Consider the following 24,935-nt stretch of genomic DNA (forward strand, 5'->3'; position numbering starts at 1 on the left):
ATTCCAGCCCCAACTGCCACCTGACTTTCAACTCATGGCAGACCCCAATCGAGACCCACCCAGCTGAGCCCAGTCAACCCTCAGACGGGATGTTAACCACAAGAGGCAATGATATAAACACCCCTGCCCGTCTGTCTGTCTGTCTGTCTGTCTGTCTGTCTGTCTCTCTCTCTCTCTCTCTCTCTCTCTCACACACACACACACACACACACACACACACACACACACGCACACACACTGAGAAGACAGCACTGGGGAAAGGTACCACATGGGGCACATTTCCACATAACTGACACTTCTCCCCTATACACACCAAACCTCCTGGTTTTTTTTCCTTTAGTGGTTTTTGGTAGTAGTCTTTGGGAAAGATAGTACATGCTGCCCTGCATTCTCATTTCAAGGGTAGTGGGGGACTTCCCTGGTGGCGCAGTGGTTAAGAATCCGCCTGCCAATGCAGGGGACACGGATTCAAGCCCTGGTCCGGGAAGATCCCACATGCCGCAGAGCAACTAAGCCCGTGCAGCACAACTACTGAGCCTGCGCTCTAGAGCCCGTGAGCCACAACTACTGAGCCCGTGTGCTACTAAAGCCCGTACACCTAGAGCTTTTACTCTGCAACAAGAGAAGCCACCACAATGAGAAGCACACGCACCACAATGAAAGAGTAACCCCTGCTCGCCGCAACTAGAGAAAGCCCGTGTGCAGCAGTGAAGACCCAACACAGCCAAATAAATAAATAAAATCCTTAAAAAAAAAGGGTAGTGGGAAGAGGAAGAAGCTTCCTTACGTTGAATGTCCACCCTGCAGCATGCTCTGCTAGGTCCTCTTGGTCCATTGCTCATGCACATACCATGTGTCAGGTACCAGGTGCTTTAGTGTTAACAGCACCAAGATAGACCCTGTTGCTGCTTCCTGAAACATACGGGGGTGGAGGGGGGTGGTTGAGGTAGATGGATGAGCTAAAATGCAGAACAAATGAAGTTGACACAAAAACTTGAAGGAAACAATTGCAGAGTCCCACAGCAAGCATAGTCCTTCTTTTTTTTTTTTGATCCTAGTTCCCCGACCAGGGATCGACCCCATGCACCCTCTGCAGTGGAAGCACTGTGTAGTCTTAACCACTGGACCGCCAGGGAAGTCCTGAGTGGTCCTACTTTAGATGGGTAGTGAGAGGGGGTCTCTCCGAGGAGGTGGCATTTAAGCTCAGACCTACAGAATGGAGGGGCTGGCCTGGCAGAGAGTTGGGGGAAGGGCATTGCAGGCAAAGGCCAGAGGGAGCGGGCAGGTCAGGGAAGGCTGGAGGCTGGAGAGTGGCCGGGAGGTGGTGAGCAGTGAGGTCAGGAGGGGCTGCTGGTGGGAGCTGTTGGACTTAGGGAAGCACGTAGATTTTATTCTGAGAGGAACAGAAGGATTATCTTTTTTAACCTTCTCTTGATTGCCCAGAATTATCTCTGTGAACAGCCAGGTTTTCTCATACTGGGCAGTCACAGATCCAGCCCGGCTCTGCCACTCAGTTTCTGTGTGTTCATTTGGTTGGTGGATGGTTGGCTTTCTCTTCCCTTGATGCCAGGTTGTCGCTGTCATTTCTTCTTCTGTCATACCTGTTCTCAGGTACCGTCTCCCCTCTGCTCCCCTTCTACCCTGTGAATGATGCACTGAAGCCCTAGAGCAGTGATTCTCAGGCTCCAGGGAACTTGCTAATGTGCTATTTCCTGGCCTCAAGCACAATTTGGGGGATCTGGAGTGAGACGCAGAAAACTGCGTGTCCAGGGGTCCTGGTGCAGGAGGTCCCCACTTTTAGGAATCTGGGGTAGTGCTGAGCCTGCCCACTCCTATGCTCTCTGCCACCTCCAAACCAGGTGAAAGAAGAGATGATCACAAACTTGGAAAAGCTACCAAAATGGACTTGAGCTGTGTCCCACGTCCCTTTCACCAGTGTGAAAGGATAGGGCGGAGGATGTAAGTGGTCGGGGGTGGTCTTTTGGGTGGGGTGAGAGGCAGCGCAGCGCTGGGCCGGGATCTGTGACTAACCAACATCCTCCCAGGTGAGGGCTTTGACAGGGAGCAGAGGTAACTTTACCCCACAGTGGTCACCAGGTAATCAGGTGACTCTAGCCTCATGAGCATCTGACAGGGGCTCCTGGCCTGACACTGCTGTCCTCCGCCTGTGCCTTCACTCCACACAGGAGCACCCCCAAACCATTCTAGACTTCTTTGGAAGTTAGGGTTTTTAGAACCTCTAGAGAAAAATAAAGAGTTTTTTTTAAAGATTCTCATTTATATTTTCAAATGTTTAATAACTTCACTGCTATAATGGAGACATTCTTGTTATATAACCTCCATCCCTAATGTTATGTATGGCAAAAGCTCTCTGCCCTACCATCACTGTGCACCCATGGGGGCCGCCCCCAGACTGGAGGGTAGGAGTGGTCGATTGTAAATGCAGGGTTCTAGGTGGCAGAAGAGCAGTATCATATGAGAAACACTGGCCTGGGACATTTTTCCATTTCCCTGGCTCTTCCACTGACCAGCTGGGTGACCTAGGCAAGTTATTCCACCTTTGTGAGCCTTAGTTTCCTCCTCTGTAAAATCATGTCAATACCTAAGTGGTCCATAGGCATTAGCTCTGAAACATGCTCAGAGTGAGAGGACCCAGAGTGGACAGAGGGCAGGTTCAGGTGCCCGTGCTGGTGGGGAGGCATCTCCAGCTAGTGGACGTAGAAACATGCTGAAAACAGCGGCGCTTTCAGGGCATCTTTGTTTTCCATCATTGTGGGCCCTGGAGGAGGCTGACCTGAGCTCAAATCTCAGCACCCCTACCTTACTGTGGGACCCTCTGAGCCTCAGTTTACACTTTTATAAAGTGAGGAAACCCCCCACCCCAGTTCTTGGAAGATAAGGCGACATAACGTGTACAGGCCATTTGGCATACAGTCATATTGAAGAACTGTTGGTGATGGTAGTCTTGTTCACTTCCTGGAACTGGGGTGGTCCCCAAAAGACCCACCAGGATCGCAGGGTCAGCTCGGCCAAGTGCCCCAGAATTACCCCAGAGAGTAGATCTCACCCCCCACCACTTACCTCCTCCGCCCTATCCTTTCACACTGGTGAAAGGGACGTGGGACACAGCTCAAGTCCATTTTGGTAGGTTTTCCAGGTTTGACGGCAGAGAGCACAATAGACTTGACAGTAGGTCTGTAGAAAGGGTGCTGAGAGAATGCAGCCACGGAATGCCGTTGCGGGGAACCTGCTTCAGAGAATGACCCAGAGGAGGTGTCCTCTCGTGGCAAGGGCCCCGACTCTTGTCACGTTTCCAGTTCTTTTTGCCATAATCCTCTTTCTGGTGTCTGGGGGTATTTCTCACATGTGCCGTGACACTTTCCTCTAGAAACCTCCAGTTCATCAGGATTCTTTTCGTCTCTTTCTCAAAACCATGCCCTGTTCGAATCCAAATCACGATGCAAAGCACGAGTCAGACCACTTATTCAGCGTTTCGCCTGTCTCAGGTACTCTTCGGAAGTACCACCGTTTTGTGTGGATGTGTGCACATGTTGAGATGAAAAATTCAAGTGACAGAAAGTTAAATGGTGAAGAACATTTGTCCCATCCACATTCCCAGTTCCTCTCCTAGAGCAAAACCCAGCAGCAGCCTCTTGGGCTTCCTCTGAGTAAGAAGGTCCTCTGCTCACTGCTCTGCACCAAGATTTTTCCACTTAGTAAATCTTGGAGCGCAGCCAGGTCGGGACTTTAGAGCTGCCTCCTTCATATTCCATCATATAGCTGTGCCAGAATTCATAGCTGGTGTCCTTTGGATGGATGATATTCAGGCGGTTTCTAATCTTTTTTTTTGCGGTATGTGGGCCTCTCACTGTTGTGGCCTCTCCCGTTGCGGAGCACAGGCTCCAGATGCGCAGGCTCCGGACGCACAGGCTCAGCGGCCATGGCTCACGGGCCCAGCCGCTCCGCGGCATGTGGGATCTTCCCGGACCGGGGCACGAACCCGTGTCCCCTGCATCGGCAGGCGGACTCTCAACCACTGCGCCACCAGGGAAGCCCGGTTTCTAACCTTTTACTGTTACAGACAGTGCCACAGAATACAGACAGTTTTGCACATACAGTGCAAGTATATACAGTTTGCACAGTCGTGTAACTGTAAGATACACTCCTAGCAGTGGCATTGCTGGATCAAAAGGAACTGTGGTCTTTTTACTGTGTTAACTGGTGCCAGAATGCCCTCTCTAGAAGATGTGCCCGTTTACATTCCCACCAACAATACAGAAGTGCCTGTTTCCACACATCCTCCCCAATTTAGGGCATTACCGATTTTGTTTTCATCTTCGCTTTATCTTTGCATTGTCTGATAGGTGAATGGCATCTCATTATAATTCTAATTTCACTTCTCACTGTTCTTGTGGTTGAGCATCTTTTCATATTTACAGATCTTCTCAAAGCAGTTCCTTTCCGGAGATATTTGACCATTTTGAAATACTGTTGGTAACTACATGGACTTACATTTAATTAAATAAGTGAGTCTTTTTTTTAAATGAAGACCCCAATGTGGGCTTACCTGGTCCCCCCTGACTTGATCTGTCTTCCTATCTGTGACATAAACTCAGAAGTAACTATCTCTGAGTAATGGTTTGGCTTTCGGAGTGGGTTAGCTGATAACTTAGTTGCTGGAGCTGGTGTTCATTGACTGGCTGTCGTCCAAATGCTCACAGAACACTCACTCCACGCTGGGAATGTTTAAAAGGAGAAACAGGGCAGGGCAGGGGGTCGGGGTCAGAGGTCACTTGCAAGTCATTTGTTGATCCAAAGTTGTCACCCTCTGGGTTTAACATTTCTCTGTGGAAAATTATGACTTGAAGAAACATGGTCTGTTTGCCCTTCTGAACCACAAAATGACAAGACGCATTGTCCAAGTTGAAGCCTTGTTTGTAAATATTTGGCCTCATCACACTTGGGTGGAGTCTATATACCATTGGCATTTTGCCTCAAGAAAATCCAGTACAAGTACAGACTGCCTTTGTCTGATTTATAGACGTATTGTACGAGACCTTCTTCACTGAGGTGCACAAAGCCCACTTGAAAATGAGGAAGGGGCAATTTCCACGTGCATGACACTTGATTCCTGGATTCTATTAATTATAGTATTAGAAGGTTGAATCTGATGACTTCCTCAGCATCCTTGAAAGTCTCAAATTCTGTGACTTTTCCTCTGGTAATTTCTTTCAGCATAGAGGAGTTTGGAATTCAATGGCAAGGACATTAATCTTTCAGGGCAACTAACTGCTGCTATGGAAACATGCAAGGACCTTCGGATCAGCCCAAGATGCCATAGCACACGAGTCCAGTGGAATGAATATAATAAAATGAAATGTGTTCCTTGCTAATCTTATCCCCTAGAGTTAGTCACTGAACATTCCTGTAACCATCCAGATGGTTTTACATTCTTATGCTGGTAATGGAACTTGATGGTATCTACTAACAGGCACTAAATGGATTTTCCTGAGAATTTGATATTTTGTTTCAGAAAAGCTTGATATTCAGAACCACCATATATATCTTTAAGATTTGAAGGAATCCATATTGATCATCTGACCCATCTGATAGATGTAGAAACTGAGGCCATGTAAAGTGAAGTGGCTGAACCAGGCTCCAGGACATGTAGGTTTTTCCTAGTAGATTTTCACCAACTTCTCTCTCCAGCAAAGAGCCTCAAATGCCGTGTACTATTGCTGTCTTTTTCTAGGGCTCAGACCTGCTTCTTAACCTAATTTTTAACCTGAAATGGAAAATGAAATATGAAACCCAATTTTCCCTTTCGCTTGGTCACATGACCAGAAGCAGCCACGTTCACCGTGCTAAATGTTCAGGTAGAGCCTTTCTCAGTTCCCCATCTGTCCATGGTATGCTGTGATTTCGTGACCTGCAGGCTCTTCGGGGTCACGTGGCACCATCTGCCCCATCGTTATCTTCACAACATCCCCCAGAGGAAGGAGAGACAGGCTGTGGGGCTAGCTTGTTTATTTTAGGAGGAAACAGGCAAAGAAAAGTTAATTCACAAGGTCTTGGACTAAATTCCAAAGGGAGAGGAGTGGGAAGAGAAGCTAGAGGATAAACAACACCAAGCCCACCCCAGGACAGGCTCGGTCCTTGGTTTAATTTAAAATGTGATGTGTTCAGTGGCCAGACCACCCTCAGGCCAGGCACAGGGAGGCAGGGAACTCTGTAACTGTGGGGATATTCTTGTAGCCAGTTACATTCTCCAAGCGGTGACCATCACCGTCTGAAAACTTTGAGGGGAGCACACATTGAACCTCCACAAAAAGAGGTGACTGCTGTGCAGATGTGGAGGCTGCGGTGTCCGTCCTCTCTGAGAGTCTTGTTGGATCCGGGAAGGGGCTTAGTATCAGCTCACCCCCACGCCACCCACCCCAACTGTGTGTCTGGTCAGCTGCGAGGAGGAGAAAGCCGGCTGGAGATGAGAGGGGAGGTGGGGAGGGAGGCAGGAGTACTCATTGCACACCTGCGTGTTCCCGCTGCTCTTCGGGCACAGCTGAAGGGGGGCTGCCTCTGTCCACAGCGGGGTGTGTAGCAAAGACACCACCCGCAGGGTTTCTTGAGATGGCAGTAAGCTGGAAAGCACTAGAAGTCCAGACCCTAGTTGTAAACACCAGTACAGAAGCAAGGGAATGCCACCTCAATAATATTGCTAGCCCAGTCCTATATGGGCCAATGATTTTTTCCATGTTTATTTTTTTAATTACAAAAATAATATATGTTCATCGTAAAACACTTAAAAACTACTTTTTAAAAGACCGAAAAGAAAAAAATAAAAATCACCTCTAATCCCACCATCGTGGTGTACACACAGTGCAACGCCGTGGATAAAATTGCAGGCTCTGGGATCAGATTCCCTGGGTTTGAATCCTGGCTCCCCTGGGAAGTAGCTGTGAGGCCTTGGGTTAAGTTAATTTTTTTTCTGAGGAATATTTATTGAGCACCTACTATGTTCAGTGGTAGATCCTGGGTGTAAGGTGGTAAACGGAATGAGTGGTGTTGTTTGCCCTCAGAATTTGGTCGTATAATCACCAAATAAATATATCATTATAGAGAATAAGTGTTATGAAAGAAACATCACTGATGCTTGAAGAATATGTCACAGGGAAGCTGACTTAGTGTACAGTGTTCTGCGTTAGGCTTTTGGGTTCTAGACATGATGACAGTCTCATCTAGAGGACAGGCTGTGGCAGAGAACAGACCCTCTCAGGAGGTGGGGAGGTCCAGCTCCGCTAGGGTTGGGGAAGGCCTCCTGCGGGGAAGTGCCCCAGAGGGATGGGTAACTGGTGATGGGAAAGAGGGAAGGCATCCCAGGCAGAAGGGAAAGTCAGAGGCAGGGAACTGCAGGATGCTTTGGAGGAGCAGCAAAGAGCCCAGTGTGGTTTTTGGGATGGGGAGGATAGTTTAGTATGAGAACTGTGAGAAAAGGCTGGGGAGGTAAGCTGGGGCTAGTCGCCAAGACTCTGTAGACATTTATTCTAGAAGTAATCAGGGACTCACAGTTGGGGAGATTATCTGAGTTCTGAGAAGGGGCGAGGATCATTTGAGGGCTGGATGGCAAAGGACAGAGCCCGGGCACAGGAAGGGCAGTTAAGGGCACTGCCAGCACTCTCAATGCTGTCTGGACAGTCTGTGCTGGACAACTGACTAGGTGCTGGAGGGACACAAAGATGGACATGACACCTCGGGGAACTCTGGGAGAGGGGCCGGTGTGACACAAACCAACACCGTAGGTGCTGGGGAAGGGGTATGAATGCCCTGCTTGCAACGGAGCTGCTAGCTCTGGGAGGAGCAGGCCAGGGCCCTGCCAAAGAGGAGGAGAGGTCTGAGCAGAGTCCTGGGCTGTGGCCTTGCCCACCCCAAGAAGGGCACTAAGGGCAAGGGCAGAGAGAACCTGGCCTCGGTCTGAATGTCCTCCATTATCTTGCATCCTTTTATTGACACACACTTTGTTTAAAACTCATGTAATAGGAAACTTGGCTTTGGGAAGAAACTGAAGCATTTTTTTCTGTTGTTCTATTAAAAATAGCCTACCAAATTTGCTTCCTCAGGGTCCCCGCCCTGTGTTTACCTGAGCCAGGCGGCCACTGCTGAAACCTCAGATGCCATTTCCTGGTGGGTCTTTTCAGCAGGGATGGTGACCACGGTCTCCACAGGGCTGTGACGGAAGCCCCTGATTGGGTGGAAAGGGCCCCTTCCTTCCTGCCTCCCCCCGTTGTTCCCAGAACGTGGAGCCAGGAATGCCAAGCTGGGATCATCCACAGGACAAAGTCTCTTTCCCAGCTCGCAAAGCTATATAGCTTTGGGGTCCTTTTGCAACGATAGAAAGTGTATTTTTAAACAACTGGACTGATTACATGTCTGTTTTGTTCCAGACTGTTAAAAGTTCCATTGGAAAGTCTTATAGAATTAAAATGTCTATAACTGAATGATGAATTTTTAACATGTATCGAGCATCATGGGGACAGTTCTATTATTGTGTCGACTCCTGTGCCCTCCACGGACACTCTTACCTGCACCCATACATACACTACACCCACATGCAAGCTCACCTGCATGCGTGCACACACACACACACACGCCCAGATCTGTGTGCACCCTGGGCCTTGTTGCATTCTGCCCAGCTGGAACTGATTCTCATGAACTCAGAACATTCTCTTCCCTGATCTGTCAGCATGAAAGGCTCTTTAATCACCTTGGCCACGAGGCAAGGCACTGTGAAATTACACGACTCTCAAAGTTTCAGTGGACAAGCCAAATTTTACATTAACCTCTGTGGTTAAGACTATTTCGACTTGCTAAATCCAGCTCCATACATGCCCAGATTTGTGACGTAGTTCCCTGATGAACAGATTTCAACTTCCTGATCTACTCAGCAGTTTGTGGAGACGTATATGTTCAAACAAGTTTGGCAGCCTTGGATTTTTTTCCTTTCTTTCCTTCTCCCTTTTTCTCCTTTTCTTTCTTCTTTCCAGCCTTCCGTCCATCCTTTCTTCCTTTCTTCTCTTTTCCTTTCTTTCTTAGTTATTTATTTTTACTTTTTAAGTCAGTTTTATTGAAGTATAGTACATTATAATGCACTCACTTTAATTGTACAGCTTGTTGATTTTTGACAAATTTGCGAATTTACTCATGCACTCGTGTTTCTCGTGTAACCACCACCATCTTCAAGAAATAGAAAGTTTCTGTCACCCTGAGAAGTTCCTTCTTCATTTGCGCCACCTTGCAGTCAGTCCCAGCCCCATCCTCAGCCACAGGCAACTCCTCATCTGCTCTCTGTCACTGTAGCTTAGCTTTGCCTGTCCTAGAATTTAATATAAATGGAATCGTACAGTATGTGCTCTTTAGTGCCTGGCTTCTCCCACTCGGCATGTTTCTGAGATTCACCCGTGTAGATGCATGTGTCAGTAGCTCATTCCGTTTATCACTGAGTAGTAATCCACTGCATAGAGGCACCGCAGTTTATCCCTTCACCTGCCAAAGGACATTTAGATTATTTCCAGTTTGGGGCTATTCAGGGTAAAGCTAGCAGCCTCATTTTTATGGTAGTATGTCCCTCAGCAACAGTTCCAAGCACATCCTAGGCACTTGATAATTATTAATTAATCCATTTAAAAAAATTTGTATTTGAGATGTCTTGTTAAATTCCAAGATGTTTAGTGTATTTTCGATTTCCAGAGCGACGTGTTCAAAAAGATTGTTTCAAGCAGGGAAGTTTAGGGGAATTCCCTGGTTGTCCAGTGGTTAGGACTCTGCTTTCACTTCCGAGGGCCTGGGTTCGATCCCTGGTCGGGGAACTAAGATCCTGTAAGCCGCGAGGTGCGGCCCAAAAAAAAAAGGGCATTTTGAACATTTTCCCACAGAAAACACTGAGTCAGTGTAGGAAGCAGGGTAGAAAGGGCCCCCCGCTCAGGCATTCCCGGCCCAGTTGAGAGACACCTGTGAACTAATGGAGTACAGTTCTCTGGGTGTCTAGGGGCACGCTGCGGGAGCCCAGGAGGGCTGGAGGGCACAGTTGGGTTTCTAAGGCTGAGTCAGCTGTAGTGTTTCCACTCAGAAGTAGGCACCAGGTGGACAGTGCTGTCCAGACCAAAGACAGTCAGCTCAAAATGTAAGGACACTATGTAGGCCAAAAAGACAGCAGCCAAGGGTACGTTCAATCTGAGGGAGGGCCACTGGTTTTCCATGTTGTTTTAAGTGGTAGCTTCGTCACAGACCTACTTAGCATAGTGTGGCTGACTGTAGCGGTGACAGGGCTCTGACCGCCCTCTGTAACAGAACCTCTGGGGCACTTCATTGCTCTCTGCCCGTTGAGTACGAGAATGTTTGCCCCGAGCTGTCCCAGCCAGCGCAGGTGTGCACAGGCCTTTCCTAAGCCAGAGGGGAATCCTGTGGTTGAAACCATCGCTCTGTTTCAGGAATAACCCAGGGTCTTTAAGACCAGCTGGTAGAACTCCCTCTGTCTCACAAGCAAGGAAAGAAAGGCCACTAGCTCTATTCGTAAAATATGAATGGTTTGTGCTCGGTAGGTATATTCTATTAGCTATTTTTTGAGCACTGATTCTCTCACTTGGCTCAAGCATCATTGCATTGTCACCTTTACCCTAATTAATTTTGTTTTCTCTATGACTGCAGACTATACCTCACCCCAGCCAGGCATCCTTCAACAAATATTTATTGTGCCCCCGCCATGCATTGGGGACTAGATACGAGGATTTTTTAAATAACCAGTAGATAACATCTTGGAGAGCTTTCTAGGTACCAAGATGATTCTAAATGCTTCACATACATTAACTCCACAGCCCCATGAAGTATATGGATACTATTATTAGCCCCATTTTACAGATGAGGAAATGAGGCACAGAGAGGTTAAGTAACATGCCCAAGGTCACAGAATTAGTAAGTGATGGAGATAGATTAGATCCCAGGCAGCCTGAGTCCAAAGCCCACAATGATAATCACTGTCTTGTGCCGCCATGAGGAAGATGTGGTCCCTGCGGTTAAAGAATTTATGATCTAATGAGAGAGCCCTGTATATCCATTGGATTATAATCCACTGTGTAAAGTTGTTTAGTAGGAGAATAAGCAAAGGACTCTGGGAGCTCAGAAGAGGGAGTAACTGAGTCCACCTTTGTGAGGGAGGGGGGCAGAATTAATAATGAAAGTTTATATTTATTGAAAATTTACTAAGTCTCAGCATTGTGCTGAGCATGTTAAAAGCATTTTCTTTTTTTTTTGCGGTACACAGGCCCCTCACTGTTGTGGCCTCTCCCGTTGCGGAGCACAGGCTCCGGACGCGCAGGCTCAGCGGCCATGACTCACGGGCCCAGCCGCTCCGCGGCATGTGGGATCTTCCCGGACCCGGGCACGAACCCCTGTCCCCTGCATCGGCAGGCGGACTCTCAACCACTGCGCCACCAGGGAAGCCCTAAAGGCATTTTCTTATGCAGTCATTCAACAACCTGGTTTTACAGATGAGAAAATTGGAGGTTACGGAAGTTAAGTAACATGTCACTCAAGTTTCCCCCAGGTGTTTTGAAGAATGACGAGGATTTGGGCTAGATTTCTAGGTCCTAAGCCAGAGGAGGAGGGCTTGCCAGGGCCTAGGCCCAGCGTGAGCAAAGATGGCAGAGCTTTCATGAATTTTAAAATCCGTCTTCAAATAAGCAGATTTAAATTCTGTGTTTCCTCAGTTCTGTGCTGTACCATCTAACCACGTATTGGTAACTTTTTAGAATAAAAAGAAACTATTTTAAATGTGTTTTGTGTTACCGACCAGCAATAACACAGACACATCTTTGCCATCCCATATGCCTTGGTCTTCATTCTAAGGCAGTGATCCTCAAACTTTACTGGGCATTACAATTGTCTGAAGAGCTTATAAAATGCCGGTCACCCTTCTCTACTTTGAAATAAAAGTGCCAGAGGACAAGAAAGCAAACTCTTAAGTTTACTGAAGAACTGCATGCATAAATATTTCTAATATTATATTTTGAAGTTACTACATAGTTCATTTCCCTTGTGCCTAAAATATAATCTTTTCTATTCAGAATGATGACCAGTCCTCAGTGGAAACCATAAATCATTGCAGGCTTCAGTTTCATTCACCATCCTATGCTTACTAAAGCCAGAATAATGTATAAATGTGTTGTAGAGGCTTTGTAAACAGCTCTCATTTAGCCAAAAATAAAATTAAATCTGTATACTCTAAAAAGTAATAATAAAGTAAAATAAAATGCAAGTCACCAAGCCCAGCCCCAGGGATTCTGATTCCATGGTTCTAGGGAGAGGCTAGGAGTCTAAATTTTAACAAATCCCATACTTGATTCTGATGCAAGACCAGGCTTTGAGAATCAGTGGTCTCTAGGTCCTTTTGAATAATTTTCCTTCAGCAGGCAAACTAAATAACATATCATTAAACTAGATCCTTTCTTTAAAATCAGCTGGAACAGGCTTCCCTGGGGCCACAGTGGATAAGAATCTGCCTGCCAATGCAGGGGACACAGGTTCATTCCCTGGTCCGGGAAGATCCCACATGCCGCGGAGCAGCTAAGCACATGTGCCACAGCTACTGAGCCTGCGCTCTAGAGCCCGCGAGCCACAACTACTGAAGCCCGCGCACCTAGAGCCCATGCTCCGCAACAACAGAAGCCACCGCAGTGAGAAGCCCGCGCATTGCAACGAAGAGTAGCCCCCGCTCACCGCAACTAGAGAAAGCCCGCGCACAGCAACGAAGACCCAACACAGCCATAAATAAATAAATAAATAATTTAAAAAAAAATCAGCTGGAAGTTTTTGGTAGATATTTGGTGCCTTTCTTATATCATGAAGGTATAAGAATTGACAAGACCTATTCAGCCTTAAAATGGAAGGAAATTCTGATACATGCTATAACATGGATGAACCTTGAGGACATTATGTTAAGTGAAATCAATCAGTCACAAAAAGACAAGTACTGTATGATTCCACTTATATGATGTATTTAGGGCAGTCAAATTCATAAAGGCATAAAATAGAATAGTGGTTGCCAGGGGCTGGGGGAGGAGGGGGTGGACACATTGTTTGGCGGGTACAGTTTCAGTTTGGGAAGACGAAAAGCGTTCTGGAGATGGATGATGGTGATAGTTCCACAACAATATGAATGCACTTAATGCCACTAAACTGTACACTTAAAAATGATAAAATAATAACAATAACAACAACTGTATGTGGGGAAAAAATTGAGCAGACCAACCTCTCCTGGCTTTGATAATTCTTTGCTTTCTTCTGAGACACTTGGTGATTTTTTTCACCTTTGATTGTGTTGCCTAATGTGTAACAAGCAATCCTTTTACACCTGCTTGATGACAAACAAAACAGTTCTACTTCCCTATACTACTTAATCTTATTAAGCTTTCAACATTACTTTAAAACAGAAGAATACGGACATGCAGCCATTCCTCCCGAGATGAGTACTGGCTTCACTTATATTAAACTTACATCTGGCCGTTCCGTTTCCAGTAACTTTTTATTTCACTGAAGCCTTAGAATGAAGTCTTTTTAAAAATAACTATTAGGAACCCAAATTTAAGTTAAAGTTTAAACACATGAGGTACTATTGAGGCCAACTGCTGAACCCAGGTGGCCCTTGGAGGAGGAGAGACGTGTCTGCATGGCTAGATTTGCACGGTGCACGCACATGGGGGAGGTGACAGCTATTGGAGTGGCAAGTTTCTTTTGGCACTGATTGTAAGAGCATCTAGAGTTTGGAAATATTCAAATGTGGGGATAGATTATTTACCAGTCATGGTCCTTGGTAGCAAACCAAAGAAGCTGATTCTGACTAACTTAAGCAGAAAAGGAATTTTTCAGAAAATCAGGCTGTTCGCAGAATTGATGGGAAAGTTGGAGAGCTGGGCTCAAAAACTAGGTTAGGAAGCTACCATCACTGTCTAAACTCAGCCACCTCTGCCAGAAATAAATTCTCATGTTCCCTGTGTCTTTGCATCATTCCCTCAAGATTCAACACCACCCTCTGGTAGGAGATGATTGTCTGATTCTAGATCACCTACCTGTACCCCAACCTGCTAACGAGTGGGGCAAAAGTCTGTCTGCCACGCCTTCAGCGTCTGTGGCCCCCGAGGGACCCTCCCGCAACCCCCACCGGACAGGAAGGGCGTTCAGCGAAATACAACTCGTGTCCTCTCCAGTGTGCACTCTGGACACAGCCTTTTCTTTCATCTGTTTGTGAACCTTCAGTTACCAAGTGAGAGAGGATTTGGGTCAGAGAGATAAGTCGATCATCCCTATTGGAAAAGTAAATCCACAAGCAGGGCCCTCAGTGGGTGGTTCCGAAATGCCCTCCCGGTGCCCAGGGAACAGCACCATCTTTCATCTGCTGAGGATCTGCTACCTGGGATCCGGGCTCTCTGGCACACAAGTCAGCTTCGAATGACAGAACCTGTGTTACCTTAGGAGGAGGTTTGTTCTAGCCTCAGAGGGACAGAACTCAAGTGGAATCTTGACTCTGTATATCCACATACTACTCTGTGACCCGTTCAATAGGTCTTTGATTTTCCTCTGATCTAAACTGGCTACTGACAGCAATGAAAATAAACTCTGGCCCACGTTCCGGGAACTACCTTTGTCCTCCTTGTCCCCAGTGGAGTCAGGGAGTGATGCAGAGAGAAAGAGAAGTGAAAAGCCTGAGCTGGCAGCATATGCACATGTGTGATGACATAAAGCCCCGCGTTTGGGGGCTCTGGAGAAGAGGTTGAGGCTAGGGCTTAGGGAGGGATGCACAGAGGGCTTCAGCACTTCTGAATGTTTTCTTTATTTAAATGTGTCTGAATCCAGTTTGCTTGTCCACCTACTCCCCTTACACCTGTTCTTCAATTCATGGAAACTTTAGTCCACGGACCCCCTTTATTTCTGCCTAATAGCTCATCCTCCTTTAGACACTTTGTCATCTACCTTAGATGCCTCACTCCCTCCATCCCCAGAGTCAACCAGAATCCCAAAACTGGTGTAACTTATTTTTTTCTGTGCTGTAGTATATATCCATAGGCTGTTGAGTGGTGCTTTGTTTTTTACATTGTAAGTGAATGTTCTCAAACTGTACATGTCCTTTTGAAGCTGATTTTTTACTCACCAATTTGTGAGAGATTTACCTGTGCTGACAAGTGAAGATCTAGTTCATTCGCACTGCTATGTGGTATTTTGTTGTATACATAAACTAGACTTCCATTTTCTTAAGTATGTGAAGCAAACAAGACCAAGTGTCAACATTTCTTAAAGGTACAAGGTGGGTATATCAGCCTTCATCACATTATTCTCTAGACTGTCATATGTGTTTGGAAGTTTTCAGAATCTAAAAAAGAGCCAAGAGCACTAAAGTAGGGTCAGGAAGAATCCCATCTGGGTTCTGATTAGGCTGCACTGAGGCTCTGATTCCAGAGCTAATCAGACAGAATAAAAATAAACCTGTGGAACTGGCCCCTCTTGTTTGCTTCTTGTGGGACTTGCCTCCCTGGAGAAATGCCTGAAAATCTTGACCACAAGCGCAGAGGAGTGTTGATTTAGCTGCATGATTTGGAGTGTATTGGTACATGGCCAAAGTGAACCAAACAGAATTGTCATGGGCCTGCTCGTTTTTAGAAAGAAATTGGCAAGAGACCATTTCTCGGAATGGCTGTGAGACACAATTTTTAAAATATTTACAACATACTTAGGATATAAATAGTCCAAATGATAAATATAGGTCACAGTTTTGGCCAGGCCAACCTTTGATCTCCTTAACACTCTTAAAAACTTAAAGAGAAGGCGATTTCTCTTTTGTGGTACTTCCTGGACACGCCATGGGACTCCAAGTGGCCTCTAGGTTTTCTTCCTTCTCCAGTTCTGGAACTTTCAGAAAGGTGAGACTTTGACAGAAATTAAGAGCTTTTGACCCATGGCCTGCATTTTTTACAGAGCCATTGATCAGTTTTGCCATTGAGCCAAAAGACTGTACTAGGTGAAACAAGAGACTCCTGGGGGACTAAATGGAATTACACGTATGGAAGTAAGCATTGCCCAATCAAAGTGACCACGAGCCCCTCTATATCCCCTATTTCGTCCCATGGAAGGGCTCCCAGGGTCCCCAGCATTAACTCGATGCATCCAGCCCAGAGTGCCCCATTTGAAATGATTTTCAGGTCATGAGGCCTCCCCTGCCTCCAGCTTGGAGACGGGGCGCTCTCCTCGGCAGCTGCCGGAGACCCAGGTGGTTCCAAGCCCTCCCGGCAGGCGTGTCCCCCGCAGCAACCGCCTGCACTGATGTGCCCTTCCCTCCCCACAGGGTATGACTTCTGCCAGGTCCTGCAGTGGTTTGCTGAGCGGGTGGACAGGATCATCCTGCTCTTCGATGCGCACAAACTGGACATCTCAGACGAGTTCTCGGAGGCCATCAAGGCCTTCCGGGGCCAGGACGACAAGATCCGCGTGGTGCTGAACAAGGCTGACCAGGTGGACACGCAGCAGTTGATGCGCGTCTACGGGGCCCTCATGTGGTCCCTGGGCAAGGTCATCAACACTCCCGAGGTGCTGCGCGTCTACATCGGCTCCTTCTGGGCGCAGCCCCTGCAGAACACTGACAACCGCCGCCTCTTCGAGGCTGAGGCCCAGGACCTGTTCAGAGACATCCAGAGCCTTCCTCAGAAGGCGGCGGTGCGCAAGCTCAATGACCTCATCAAGCGAGCGAGGCTGGCCAAGGTAAGCCGGAGACCCCCCGCGGCAGCCTCCGCAAGGGACCCTCCCCACACTCTCCTCACTTTGCCTCACTCAGTCAGCAGCTGCTCAGCATCCCTGGGCCAGGGCTGGGCAGCCTGGTCTGGGGGAGGAGGGGGTGCAGAACCCCCCGTTACGGAATGGGGAGCTGGGTGTGACTGGGGTGTGGACACTGTGCTCTGAGGAGGGGGCCTCGCCGGGGCGGGATGGGGAGCGGGGAGGGCTCCACGGAGGATGACTTCCAGGCGGGTGACCAGCCGTCCAACCCCTCCTCGTGGCTCGTCATCGCCGCCCTTATGCCAGCATGCTCACAGGGCAGCATCCCTCCTATGTCAAAAGAGACGCCTCCCTGGCGGCCCAGCCCCACCCATAGTCCCTGGTTCTGCTCTTTTCCTCTCTGCTCAGCTGCCCACCCAGTGCGTGCTCATGCCCTCCTCCCATGCGGCCCAGCTAATCTGCAGTCACCTGTGCTCTGTGAGTCACTGCTATTTGAACTTTTCTTCTCAGTACCATCTGCTTCCTTCCCAAACTACAGCAGCCACTTTTGTTCCAGTTCTGCAAGGCTTGTAAATCCACTGATTTATAGCTCTCCTGACATGATTTCCCTCCCCTGCTCGTCCCGGGTGGCAGGAAGTCCGTTTTTGCCCATTTAGTGACCGCCCACCCCCCAGCGTGTGGTCTTTCTCTCCTCCAGCTGATTCAGCTGAACTTTACCTTCAGTGTACGTAGCACCCAACGTGATTTTATAACCAAGGCTGGTAAATGACGTCATAGCCTTTGCAGATTTCAAGATCTTTTAAACTATTTTTAAATGCCCATGGCCGTTTTTAATTTACCAGTCGTTGCTGAGGGCCTAGTGACTGAAGATGCAGCTGTCATTAGTCATATAAATAAATAAAGAGCAGAGAGCTCACTGGGGGTGCCAAGCACATGGGACTTCGCTGCCATCCTTGAGTGTTGGGCCCTGTGAAGGGGCCAGCATGGCCTGGGTTTAAAGAGGCACAGAATGCTGCTGTGTACTGACGCCGGGAATAATGAAAGCCCTTGTGTAGAGACGGGGGGCAGGGGCAGGGGGCGGTCAACTTGCTGAGCTTACTTCTAGGAAAAAAGCTTGTCTTTTTTTCCCTAAGAATAGTATCTGGCTTGTTCCTTTTCATAAAGGAAAATGTTTGAAGTACGGATGTTTCCAGCCTGAGCTTCTCAGTGTCAGTGTGTTCCTGGGGCAGCACCACACTGCAAAGGGGGGCAGGAAACAGTCTTGGGCAGAGAAGAAGCCGAACTCAGCACAGTGGCCTTGGCCACTAACCAATGCCATCCACTTTATACACCATCTGCAGTTTTATGTTCCATTTGTGAACTTGTTGCTGAAATGAACAAGGAGTCACCTGAGTTTTTCTCTTTGCAGTGTTTCTATTTCATAAAAATGCTCTTTGGTTTTGATATATTCACCTTCATCTCGCTTGATCCAGTTTTCCTTTGGTAAAGCCAACCCTTCCTGAGGGTCTGATCCTGTCAGTAAGTGCACAAAGTTGGGCATTCTCTTCATTTCTCACAAAAGGGAACTGAAGCTCCAAAAGGTGGCATAACTTGCCCAAGGCTCCCCAGCCTGAAGTTACAAAATATAGATTCAAACTCCAGTGGGCCTGACTCCCTGGTCCGGAAGGCATTCACCTGAAATCCAGAGTAGACAACATCTGGTTGCTCCTTATTATTATGCCCTTGCATTCTGCATTAATCTGTCATTCTGTTTATTCTGTAAAATTATCCATCCACGTAAACCCTACAAAGTTTAGAGGTTTGTCGAGCTGTCATTTTGCAAGCATGCAAAGGATAAGTTTTCAGATGTCACCTGAGAGGTGACAGATCTGAGTTGGGGTATGGAGTGTGTCTATTTATAGACCACCATAATTAGGTAGAATTTGTGGCTCATCCAGAAATAAAGCCAGAAATGCGTTGTTAATGTCCTGCCGGGTTCTACAGTAGTCAAACTTGAGGTATCATAAAGATGACATTTATTTATTTATTTATTTATTTATTTATTTATTTATTTATTTATGTATGTATGTATTTATGGCTGCGTCGGGTCTTCGTTGTTGTGCACGGGCTTTCTCTAGTTGCTGCAAGTGGGGGCTACTCATGGTTGCGGTGCACAGGCTTTTTATTGCAGTGGCTTCTCTTGTTGCAGAGCACGGGCTCTAGGCACGCAGGCTTCGGTAGTTGTGGCACGAGGGCTCTAGAGCTCAGGCTCAGTAGTTGTGGCGCACAGGCTTAATTGCTCCACGGCATGTGGGATCTTTCCAGACCAGGGCTTGAACCCGTGTCCCCTGCATTGGCAGGCGGATTCTTAACCACTGCACCACCAAGGAAGCCCAAGATGACATTTTAATAATATGAAAAATGGCACTCTTACTAAAGATCTCTTGAAACTTAATGATTTCCCTGCTTTTTCTATTTATATTTTTTTTCCCAACTCTCTATTTCAAGGAACAGGAAACCTTTAGAGTGGGTTTTTTGGTTAGCCCCAAAGATTGTATCTTATGATATCAGTAGACATCCTTCTTTGAAGGATGTCACAATCTAAGATGCTAGTCAAGTTTCATTTCATGATTTTGTAGAGTAACCTATTTAGGGAAAGCCCAAAATAAGTTTAGAAAATAAGAATTTAGTTTTATTCAGCTATAATTAAAACAGCCAAGTTAAAGAAATAAGGTTCAAACTCCAAATCATAGTAGTTTATGGGATAAATGCACAAAGGTAAATAGCAAGGCAAGTTTACTGTAGGACCCCACCCTTTATAAGCACGCTGCCCAAGGATAGGAAAGGTTCCCACCCACTTGGAAACCTTCATTCAGTAAAAAATGAGTCAACATTTGAGGAAGGAACAACTAAAACTGAGAAAGAAAAGGAGAGGTCATTGATTTGGGGGGTTTACTATAGTTCTGTGCAATTTAGTTTCGTCTTCAAAGCGTGTTCTCCTCTTAGTCACGTGTAGCGTGCAGGGGCAGCTTTCTGGTCTGTCTGCACCGCCTATTCCTTCTGGGGAGAAGTTAGACATTTTGAAATTCACCACATGGACCCAGGCTAAGTTATGTAAAAATCATTCTACAGTGGCTGATGACTATCCCTTTGATGCTTAGTCCTCCAGGGGGCATTTAAAAATAGCTCAGTTGGCAGCCCCAAGCTACTGGGGGTGTGTCAGTACTTGTGTCCACCCAGGAGAGCCTGTCTCTTTGAAGACCACCATCAGATGACTGGGTAGGCCCCCTCACATGCCCTTTAAGGCTCTTCAGAATCATATGTGCTGTTGGTGCCAGCTCTGATTTCAACAGAATAACAAACCTCCAAGTGGGAGCCAATCAGCTGTATCTTGAAGCCTCACACTCTTACCACCCCATGGGTTCATCTTCTGGGTCTTTAGTTTAGGAACTGAAATTTTTGTATCATAGTAAACCCAATTTTAAAACGTGCTGACCCCCAGGGACTTCCCTGGTTGCGCAGTGGTTAAGAATCTGCCTGCCAATGCAGGGGACACAGGTTCAATCCCTGGTCCAGGAAGATGCCACATGCCACGGAACAACTAAGCCCGTGCGCCACAACTGCTGAAGCCCACGCACCTAGAGCCCGTGCTCTGCAACAAGAGAAGCCCCCACTCACCACAACTAGAGAAAGCCTGCACACAGCAACGAAGACCCAACACAACCATAAATAAATAAATAAATAAATAAAAGTAAATTTATGTATATATAAAATGTGCTGATCCCCAGAGGTTAAATGTTCTCTGCACGTTTCCAGCTGGGCCTGCAAAGATGCAGATCTCCATCAGGTCATATTAAACCTGGGCAACTCTAAGGTTGCCCAGTGCAGAACAATGTATCCCAGCCTGACTTCCCCCACACGTCTCCCCAGTATCCAAATTCCATGGGCATTTCCATTCCTATTGTCCATGAGCACCTCAAGCTTCCAGCACTTGCTGCTGGGGGTTGCCCTCCAAGCCCACAGTGGAAATTCCCAGTATTACTCTGTGTACATGCTTCTCAGCCTTGGAGATACAAACACTTGTCATGGACACAGTTAATGAGATTGTGTCAGAGTGTAAATGTGAACTATAAATCCCTGTTCGTTTAAAGGGGAGTACATCTTTTTCTGCTCATTGAGTTATTAGCCCAGAAAAAAATTGACATTTTGAGCCATTTGACTTACCCTTGGTCATCACCATTTGATGAGTTGGGGCTTTTCTAGTTTTATATAAGGGAAAGAGTGAATTGAACAAGACAACAATGTTCAAACGTTCCTCAGGGTTCAGTGTCATTCACTTGTGAATGAAGAACTTGGAACTCAAATTCATCATGTTCTATTTAAATATATAGAGTTTATTCATTATTCAGTAAGGACTAAATAGCCACAAGCCTCCTCTGGCGTTACTACCCCTCCAGCTATAGGTCTTTGGCCATTAGTCAATAACAACATTTCTAGTCCCCTTTCTAGAGGACAAAGTACATTCAAATCTGTGCTCTCTCTCGATTCTCATAACCACAGCCCTGTGAGGTAAGGGCTGTAATCCCCAGGTTGTGGGTGAGCAAGCCGAGGCTGGGGAGGAGACAGCTTGCCCAGGGTTGCTCAGCGAGCGCGTGGGCAGCGGTGGCAGTGCCTGACCCGGCCTTCAAACACGCAGTCCCATCCTGCCCACCTCCTCTTTCTCCCCATCTTCTCCTTCCTATTCCTCTTCCTCTCAATTAATTTTCTCTTATTATAAAGAACAAAAGATCAGACTGTTTCTACCTCCTTCCCTGGACCATCGCCGGATCTGGCCCCGGGTCCTGCGTTTGTTTGGAGACACATCTTTGACACATAAAGGCAGACACGAGCTTTTCAAGTTGACTGGGGATTTCAGCCACCCAGGCTGTCCCTTGTTTACCAAGAGTCCTTAGAAAATCACAAGACACTGTCCCGCTAGAAGATTGCAGTCTTTCCCACATTGTGCCTGGTGTTCGCAGTGTGTGTGCCATAACGTATCCATTTTTTATGTATGGGGAGGGAAGAGTACGTGACCTTTCCAAAGCTTCCCTGTGAGTTAGGAACAATCAGAAGCCAAACCTCAAAGTTGTTCCATAGGACATAGTTCACTTTGAATTCCAGACTTCAGCAGCTTCAGTACGATTTTTAATTCATACCCACAAAAAGCAGTTAATTCTATAAGATAGGGAATGAGGCAGTAAGATAGTTAAATGCTACTGCCAGCTTGGCATCTCCTAACTAGTTGCGTGACCTTGAGTAAGTCCTATGAACTTCCTGGAACCAGGAATTCAATCAGATATAGGGAGCCCCTTCCAGATTTAATACTCTGTGATTCTAAGGATTATAATTTACCTTGTAACTTGATAAGCTTCTTAAAGGTAGGGCCCATGCATAGAATCTGACCCTGGGTTATTGTCTTAGGATGCCCAGGGAAGGGCAGGAGGGGGAGGCCATGCAGAGGCAGTACAACAGGGGACTTCCACGAAACAGGCCAGTAGTTGAGGCTGAGAGCAGCCTGCAGCATGAGCAGGTCACCTGAGGGTCATGACTCAGGTAGAGCCAGGCAGGTGGGAGGAGGAGGGAGTTGAGACCTGGCACAGGAACTGCCCCAGTTACGTCAGGGCCCTGGAGGCCTGGCGTCAAAGGTTGGCCCATTATCCAGCAGCCTCAGTCATCAGCGGTGAGCACCATGAGGGCAGGGATGAGGGAGCGGGTGCCAGGCGATGGGTGGAGGGCTGTGGCGGGGGCACATCACCTGCAGCCCAGCCCAGGGAAAGCAGGCCCCTGGGGACCAGGCGGTGTTCAAGAGCAGGGTGCCATTCCCAGGGGAGCTAGGGGCTGGGTGGGGAGTCAGCCTTACCTGCACAGGGGCCTGGCAGTTCCCAGGTACCACACTGATAGGTGGGGAGGGGGCTTGGGGAGCTCTGCAGGGACCTGGCAGCTGCCCCAGGCCTGGGCTCTGGGAAGGGGTCTTGGAAAGACGCCCTCGTGGATGGGAAGCTGAGCAGGTAGTGGAACTTCCTGCTTCAGCTGGGATGGGCTCCAGAGCAGGGCAGGCCAGAGCACGGAAGAGAGAGGGGTCCACAGGCCCAGTCCAGAGGATCCAGGAGAGCCGAGGCCAAGGAAATGATGCAAGGACAGCTGGTGACAGCTGGTTCTCCCCGATGGAATATGGCGGCCCCGCCAAGGCCTTTGGACCTACACAGGGCCGTCCCCAGCCTCATCCAAACCAAGCCAGGCATTCACTAACCAAGGCAAGGAAATTACCAGTCTTACTAGTTTTACCACTTATTCATCATATCCTCAGGAATGCAGTTAAAAGCCCATCGTTCTAAATAAAAGGATTCCCAAACCTTGGATTTCTCTGGTTATCTTAAAGAATCATGTAAATATTTTAAGCTGTTTTAATTTGAAAAGTAAATAAGTTTACTATTCACTTTGTTATAAAGCAGAAACTAACACACCATTGTAAAGCAATTATACTCCAATAAAGATGTTTAAAAATAAATAAATAAGTTTACTAGTGGCAGGAAGGTTTAGAAGCATCTCTCCCAGTCTATACTTGTAGCAGTAGTCAGGCAGCTCAGTGTGTGCTTATGTTAAAATGACCTTTATGTAGATGGAGAAGTTAGCGTTGTCTGGTCCGAGCCTGTCAGCATTTGCATTATGCACTTAGTTTAGAGTTCAAATCTTAGCAAAATGTTTTCGGCTGTGCCCAGTGTATGTCCATACACAGAGGCCCTCAGTTGAGCCATGGGATGTTTCTGCTTACCCCCTTTATTCAATTTCCATTCTTCCACAAGATTATAGTAGACCTCTGCTTTCTTTAATAGGATTTTCCATAGCTACACAGTCATTTTCTTTTTGTAATCACTGCCCTGTTTTTCATCTTTTCTTATTTTAGTTATTTTCTTGACTTCTAAATTACTCTGTAGAACTCTAGGTATACAAAGAGAACTTTTTTTTTAAACATCTTTATTGGAGTATAATTGCTTTACAATGTTTTGTTAGTTTCTGCTGTACAAAGAGAACTTTTGTAATGAGTGTTTCTTAACATCCTAAAGTTGGAAATCAGTAGAAGGGTGGAAATGTTAGGGAAGGAAGTGACGAAAGCCAGCTAGAGCCCTCCCAGCAGGATTCACCACCCTTCGGGTAACAGCGCCAGGCCTGCTACCCCTGGGTGACCAAGGTTTCTGGGGCTCCCCCCTCATGTACCAAGGGTCCCTCTCTCAGACGGAGCTTCTGCTGTCTGGCCTGGCCCTAGGCAGCTGGTCTTGTGCAGAAATGACTTCAGTGATCTTGGGGCCTAAACTGTTTATGGGGAGGTTATGGGTGTTCTCATCTCACTGTTCACCGGGCACAGATTTCCATGCAGATCAGCCATTTCCATCAGCCTCCAGCTTCATTTGCTGGTGCTTGCATGCACTGGCCCTGGTGAAACTTTCTCTTAGGTCTTCTGAGGTTAATCACCAGAACCAAGGTCTTTCCCACTCGGGTGCCCCCATACCTTCCCCCCTGGTCCTTGCCCTCCTCCTGTCCTGAGCACCATGACTTTGCGGGGATGCCTGTTATGTGCTGTGATGCATGTAAGATGCCCTCTTGTTTGTCCTTCTCTGGTGCACTTCTAAATGGCCCGTCCTCACTGACATATACCCCTTCAGGTACATGCCTACATCATCAGCCACCTGAAGAAGGAGATGCCAAGTGTATTTGGAAAAGAAAACAAGAAGAGAGAGCTTATCAGCAGGTTGCCAGAAATCTACAGTCAGCTGCAGCGAGAATACCAGATTTCTGCAGGGGACTTCCCCGAGGTCAAGGCAATGCAGGTACAGAGGCCCATCACAATGTCACCAGTGGGGATGGAGGGGGCACTGCCAGCTTGTCCAGCTGGTTGCTGGGTACACATTTGGGTTTCATGGTTTAGAATGGAGGAGAACACGGTAAATTCGTCTTCCTAGTAATACATGATAATAGGCTCCTGTGAATAAAGCAGAAATTGCTTGCTTCCTGAAACATTTAAACAAAAAGGGAGACATTTCGAGAAGTAAATTAAGCTCACCTGAAAAAAATCCTATGAACAGCTCCCTTAGGCTGTGTTCAGGGTTGTTTTG

At 47.2% G+C, this 24,935-nt stretch overlaps 1 protein-coding gene across 1 annotated transcript in view; it reads left to right on the plus strand.

The window, feature by feature from the left end:
* EHD4 (EH domain containing 4) overlaps nt 1–24,935 on the plus strand; it is an 88,410-nt gene that overhangs the window by 52,254 nt on the left and 11,221 nt on the right. Inside the window, exons 4-5 of the mRNA XM_022587385.3 lie at nt 16,382–16,794; nt 24,486–24,650. Of these exons, the coding sequence (XP_022443093.1) occupies nt 16,382–16,794; nt 24,486–24,650 (578 nt within the window). The remainder of the gene's footprint in view (nt 1–16,381; nt 16,795–24,485; nt 24,651–24,935) is intronic.

This window comes from Delphinapterus leucas, chromosome 2, assembly GCF_059928025.1.
Source record: "Delphinapterus leucas isolate spDelLeu-1000000601 "Yukka" chromosome 2, BTC_Dleu_Yukka2, whole genome shotgun sequence".
Taxonomy (NCBI): Eukaryota; Metazoa; Chordata; class Mammalia; order Artiodactyla; family Monodontidae; genus Delphinapterus; species Delphinapterus leucas.